At 30.1% G+C, this 6,682-nt stretch overlaps 1 protein-coding gene across 1 annotated transcript; it reads right to left on the bottom strand.

Moving 5' to 3' along the window:
- Positions 1–401: 401 nt before the first annotated feature.
- Positions 402–3,690, bottom strand: LOC110811366 (beta-amyrin 28-monooxygenase-like). The gene is made up of 3 exons (XM_022037849.2): positions 2,651–3,690; positions 1,622–1,809; positions 402–1,067 (listed from the first exon to the last, which is right to left on the bottom strand). The coding sequence occupies exons 1-3, from the start codon at positions 3,603–3,605 to the stop codon at positions 762–764; spliced, it is 1,449 nt and encodes a 482-aa protein (XP_021893541.1). The 5' UTR covers positions 3,606–3,690; the 3' UTR covers positions 402–761.
- Between the last annotated feature and the right edge of the window lie 2,992 nt (positions 3,691–6,682).

Here is a 6,682-nt window from a genome sequence, read left to right as displayed (position 1 = left end):
TTTTTTATTTTTATTTTTTAACAATATATATATATATATTTATATGCGCATTTATAAGTAAAACTATAAAGTATCAACATGTCAATTCCTTTTTCTAAATTTTAAATATAAAAATAACAATATGTAATAATTATTACTTTGAATTTTTAACACATGCATGCAACATGTCAGTTCCTCGTGGGCTAAGCTTGACGAGTCACCTCTTACTTAAGCCTGATCTCGTGCTTCGAAACAATGAGCTTGCGGGCTCATTTCCATGGTGGATTCTGCTTCTTCTTCTCACGATTACTCGTTGAAAGTGTTGCAGATCAATTTCCCACGTATCAGAATTTATTATCAATTTTATGCGATTCCAAGTTTTCAAAACAATATTAAAGTATTTATATTATTAAAACTTGATATGGCAAAAAAGCTATTCAAACTCCATACGTAATCTTTTTTAAATTTCTCTATATATTACATGTACATATTATATATATATGCTTGCAGCACATATGATATACATACGTATGTACTTCTATAGTACACATTTAAGATCGTTTTACAATGAATGTTTTAACTTGTAACATGATCCGATACAAAAGCTGAAAGTGACATTTGGTAAACAACTTGAACATCGTGCAAGATACAGTGGAACTGCTCATCAACTACAAATGAAACAATTTTGTTTTCTTTTTAAAAAAACAAAAGCTCTTCTTTGAGTATTATATATATATATATAGGTAGATACATAATTTTTATGGGAGGATAGGTGGATGGATTCAGAGAGCGTGAGCATGAGGGTAAAGGCGAACAGGAAGGCCCTTCGCAGGGACTGGCATTGGATCGACGATAATTTTCTCGTCGGGCAACACTTTCTCCCACTTAAATCTCTTGATGACATTATGCATGAAAACCAAAATCTCGAGCCTTGCATACTCTTTTCCAGGACACATTCTTGGACCTCCTCCGAATGGAACAAAGGTGTAGGGTGCAGGACCATTGCCTTCAAATCTTGTTGGGTCGAATTTTTCTGGCTCTGGAAAGCACTCTGGATCTTTGTGTGTAGAGTTTGCACTCCAGTATAACTGCACCAGCATTAATTTAATTACATAATTTGCTCTTACTAATTCATTTTTTCAATCAGCTTAAACTTTTAATATTCAATTATAATTTATTAGTTAATTTAATCTAGACCGAGTGACCTTGCTCGTGATAGGTGTATTAATGTATAAATAATAGATGTTAATTTCATACTCATTTTTTATTACTAATTCAAAGTAATAGAGTTAGTTCATTTTCTGCCAACTTAAACTTTTCATATTCAATTATAATTTCTTATTTAATTTAATCTAGACCTAGCGTATTTGCTCATGATATGTGTATTAATGTATAAATTATATATTTTATAATTTTCTATACCAACTCACTAATTTAGAATACTGGGTCACATTTTTTTTTTTTTTTTAATATAAAATTTTACACCCATTTTCTTATTAATCACATAGCTTCTTGTAGTTGTATTAATGTATAAGTAATAGATTTTATTATTTCATGTCTGCCAAATCAGTAATTTAGATATTGGGTCATATTGATACTTATTTTCTTATTAGAAAGAAGAGAAAATGAAGGAGGAAGTTACCTTCCAACCCTTGGGAATGGAGAAGCCGTCGAAGATGAAGTCATATAGGGCTTGTCTAAATGCGCCTTGGAGAGGTGGAGCAAGTCTCAGAACTTCACATGCAACGTTCCATGAATATTTCATCTTCTGTATGTCATCCCAGTTCAACATCTCTCCAGCTGCTTTAGATTTTGCTATTTCCATTTGCTCTGTGTGTGTGTATATATATATATATATGTACAGGTAACCCAATTATATCGTAAAATATTTATAAAGAGTCAACTATCTATACTGATGATTTTATATTATTATATATTATCTATCATAATAATAAATATATAATCTTAAAATAGTGGGGTTGAAGTAATCACGTTCTTTCTTGCTGCCGGCTTAATATTGACAAATGGAATATATAAGACAACGTGGAATATCCATAAAGCTGGCGAATTGCTAAGACTAGGATATATATATACTGTATATGATGTTTCCAACCTACTTAGTCGTGCATGATTGTACTAATAATTATTACTTTACGTAACTCCATAGTTGAATTAATACACTCCAATAATTCCACACTAATAACAATATAAGTAAACTTTTAAGGAAGTCACATGTAAAATATGCAATTTATTTCTAACTCATTTTCTCCTAAAAAGAAGTACAAATACTAACTATCTAAACAAGATGTAACTAAATAGTTGAAAGTTTAATTTTTTATTGAATAGATATGTAAACAAAAGAAAATCAAATATATATTTCAAATTTGTTAATATGTATTTGAAATAATCTGTTAGTTTATGGTTTATACTTTTATTTACCTATGAGTTGAGTTCAAATCGAATTATGTATTTTGTATATGTTTTTATCAAGAAATTAAGTTTATTTATTTTTGATTAAAGTACTAATTATATTGTTATGAGTGTTTAAATTATGTTTAAAAAAGAAATAATCAAAGTTAATCATAATCATCCGCAAAGGGTAGACAATAATAATAATAATAATAACAAGAAGAAGAAGAAGAAGGAAGAACATGTTTAAGTTTTATTATACCTTCATAAACTTTCTGATAAATATGGGGAAGCTCAGCAAGATACTTGACAATAAAAGTACAAGCAGCACTGGCCGTGTCATGTCCTCCGATCAGCAACCCAAGAATCTTATCAGCAATGTCCAGCTCGCTCATGAACTGTCCACTCTCATCGCTCGTCAACAGCATGTGAGACAATATATCCTGAGTCGGTGATGCGCTACCGTTTCCAAGATCAATCTTTCTCTGCTTGATAATCTTCAACAGCTCCTTCCTAATGAAATTCGACGCCTTAATCCCTCGATTAAACGCCGTTCCCGGCAAATCAATGGGAATAGAAATCACCCCAGAAGCTAAATGATGAAACGGCTCTGCAAATCTCTCAACATGGTTAGGATCTTCAATGCTCATGAACAAACGACAAGCAATCCAGAAAGTATAGCTTTTCGCCAAAGGGAAAACTTTAACTTCTTCTTTATTCTCCCACCCGGACTCAAAATGCCGCTGGGCGATTCCATCCATGATCCCGATATATCTCTGCAAAGCTTCCGGTTTCAGAAACTGAGGAAGGAGTTTTCTCATCTTCTTTGATTCTTCTATTGATGATGTTTGAAGAGACGTGGGGAAGATCTTGTTGACTGAGTTTGGCCACCATGCGGTCACCAGTTTGTTCTCGTTAGAGAACAAGAACTTGTTGCAGGCTGCACCGCAGAAGACGGCGGCGGGTTCTCCGAGAAGATTGGTTTTGAAAATGACGGAGGAGTATCTGGCGATGCGATCGAAAATGAATTTCTCAGGGTGGCCTTTCCAGCCAGTGGAGAGAAACTCGAGAGACTCGCCGACGAAGGGGAGGCCAATTTTTCCGGGAGGTAAGTTGGGGTAGGCGTAAGGAGATCTGTGCTTGTAGAAGATGATGAAGAGGGAGAGGGAGACGAAAGAGACGAAGGCGAGGAGGAGGGTGAGGTACAAGTGCTCCATGGTTACAGAACTATGGAGGCTTTTGACTTGGTTTGGAAAGGAGAAGATGTAAGTACAAGTGGGTTTTGTGTGAGGTTAATTGGGATTTTATAGACATATGATATGAGTGCATTAATACTAATACCAAAGTTAATTAAGGTCAAATTTAGGCTAGTTTCGTTTGCCAGTTTGACTAATTTGATTTTTTTTTTTTTTTTTTTTGATAATGTTAGTTAATATCCCAATTTTCTTTTAATTGAAACGGTATTACCTCTTCATATTTAGTTACTCTTATAAATAGTAGACATCTTTAAAACTATATATATATGTTATATAAAAAAACTACATTGACTAAAATCCACAACAGATTTACCTTAAATTTCAGTATGTGACTGTCGAACAATAAAACAACTAAACTAAATAGATAAAATTAATTAAAGATTCTTTACAACCTTACCTAAAAATTATAAGTAGTAAAACAAGACAATGTCTTAGATAAGAAAAGAAATCAAAGAGCATATTCACTTTGCCAGAATAAAACTGATTCTTACAAGAAGAAGACATTATAACTACACAATTATAAATAGACAAAATGAAGCTGAAACTAGCTATTCCAGAGCAAAAGCCATCATAGCCTATCAAAGAGATTGAGGCCAAGCCATAAAGGCAGGAAGGGGTACATCTCTTGTCAACAAGAGATTTGTATCTAAGAGAATGTAAGGCTCAAAAAATGAATAAAAGGAAAATTCCATTGCCTTTGATATCTTCTCAACAAACTAAAGCCATAAACTCAGGATTTAGAGATATTTACTTCAATAACATACTAAAACTGGAATAAATCATTCATATATCTCCTGAGATAAATACATTTTACAGTATATCTGAATTGAATTAACTTTATTAGTTTTAAAAATATAGTAATAGATACATGTGAAATAAAGTTAACAAGAGTTCACACATCTCTCTTAAAACATAATTGCCATATTCTTCTTAACCCAAGAAATAATTACCAACTAAAAGTAAAAATTGTTTAGCGATGAGGGTAAGAGAGTAGAGTTAAAGCTTCTTTAAGGGCCATCAACATGCAAGATGCAAATGAACAATTCTAATATTCTTTAAAAAAGAAATATCTTATATTATCAAAGTAATGCCTCAAAAAGAGCATCAATCCTCATTTGTATAAGCTTCCAATGGAAAATCTATTATTATATTGAACTTCCAACTTCTTGTAGGTGGATAACACCATGAAAGAGTCTTATACTTCTCAAAATTTTAAGAGCTAGACAAAGATATATAAGTAATGCATAAAATATAATAAATAATAGATGTTGAGACAACATAAGAAACTATAGTCTTAATCTACCAAATCCGCTTTGTTGCAACTACATGAATATATCCATCAGTGAACACCTTAAGAACCATCTCATAATGTACTGGTCATTGAGTCCATACAATAACATAATCTGAAACATCAAAAAAATCTCATATTTACACCAAAGCTACATCATACTCTTTCCAACAGTCTAACTCATATCAAACTCTGACAAAACCAACATTGAGGACCGTACTTTATAGGAATAGAAACAATTAAGGAGCACATAGTCTGATAAAAATTTGAACCATCTAAAGAAAGAACATAAGTTGACTGGATACTAATATTTATAAAACTTAAAATTCTAATATTTTATTTTTTCAATTATTAATATTCTTTTTATTTTTATATCTTACAACAATAATGTTATAAATTTGTATTAGGAGATGTAATAGCAATAGTATGTATGAAATCGCTCTCTTAAAATTAATTTATCATGAGAGAAAATTAAAAAAAAATAAAAAAAGAAAATTCAACGATTCCCATATGGTTATGATAGTAAACGAGTTTAAAATATATTTTAAAGTCAATTAGTTTGTAATTAAATAAAATCAATTAAGTGAACTAGAGTTATATATATATATATATATATTCTACTTATATATTTTTTTTACTAATATTTTCAGAAGACTTCACGAATCGAATTAAAGTCTTGTCATCATTTCCTTTTCGTGGGTGTTGTTGAGTTTGGTAAAATATCATTTCCTTTTCGTGTATACGTTTGATTTATAATTTTGAATAAAGAGATTTTTATATGTTAATTTTCTTGGTATATAGAAAGAGGAAGCAGACCAGAATTAATTATATACATACATGCATACATATATATATATATATATGTGTGTGTGTGAGATATATAAGCCCGTTTGAGATCTCCTTTGGCTAATTAGTGAGATTTGGTCAAACAAAAATTAGATTAGTGGAAATCAAAGTATCATGCTCTCTCCCCCACTCAATTACATAACAAACACTATGTATACTTCTTTAAATTATATATTTATAGTGTATTTCTTCTTTAAATAAAATGAGTTAGGTAAAGATATTATAATCTAATTAATTAATTAACTAATATTTTGAAATTAAGTATTCTTAAAGTCCCAACCCCTCACTCCTTTAGACTCATCCGTATACATTATTTTAATTTTAATGTTCTTAATTTAAATTAACTATATTTATTCTAGGATACTTTTGATGAAGAGGCTTTCACATTTAGGCATGTCATTACTTATGGTATAATATTTTATATTCTTGTGTTTAGTTGGATTAAATTACTCTCCCTTAACTATGGTAATTAATATATTTTGGTTTGTTACACGAGTTTATATTAATTTTGATGTCAAGATAATAAAATCAAGAATAATAATATTATGGGTAGAATTTATATTTTGAATATAAAAAGGAGAAGAATATAATATTCAAACTATTGAATATAACAAATTCTAAATTTGACATTGATTTAATTGATTAAATTAATATATTTCAATTTAATTTAGCAGTATTAGTTTAACTCAAGTTTCAGTAAGACCCAATCTAACAATTAATAAAAAAGAGTCACATGACTAACTTATTGAGTAATTAATTACATCAAATGGTTAATTAATTAGTTATAATGAAATATAATTACCAATATAATATTAAAGAGACTAATTAATCAAATTAATAATAATTGAGATTATCAAGAGGCGAATTTTTCATTTTACAAGAAATCACCTGTATTATTTTATGC

The sequence above is a fragment of the Carica papaya genome, chromosome 7 (genome assembly GCF_054855325.1).
Source record: "Carica papaya isolate Zhongbai chromosome 7, ASM5485532v1, whole genome shotgun sequence".
Classification (NCBI taxonomy): Eukaryota; Viridiplantae; Streptophyta; class Magnoliopsida; order Brassicales; family Caricaceae; genus Carica; species Carica papaya.
The sequence above is the reverse complement of the archived record's forward strand: the minus strand, read 5'-3'. Positions and strand labels throughout refer to the sequence as shown.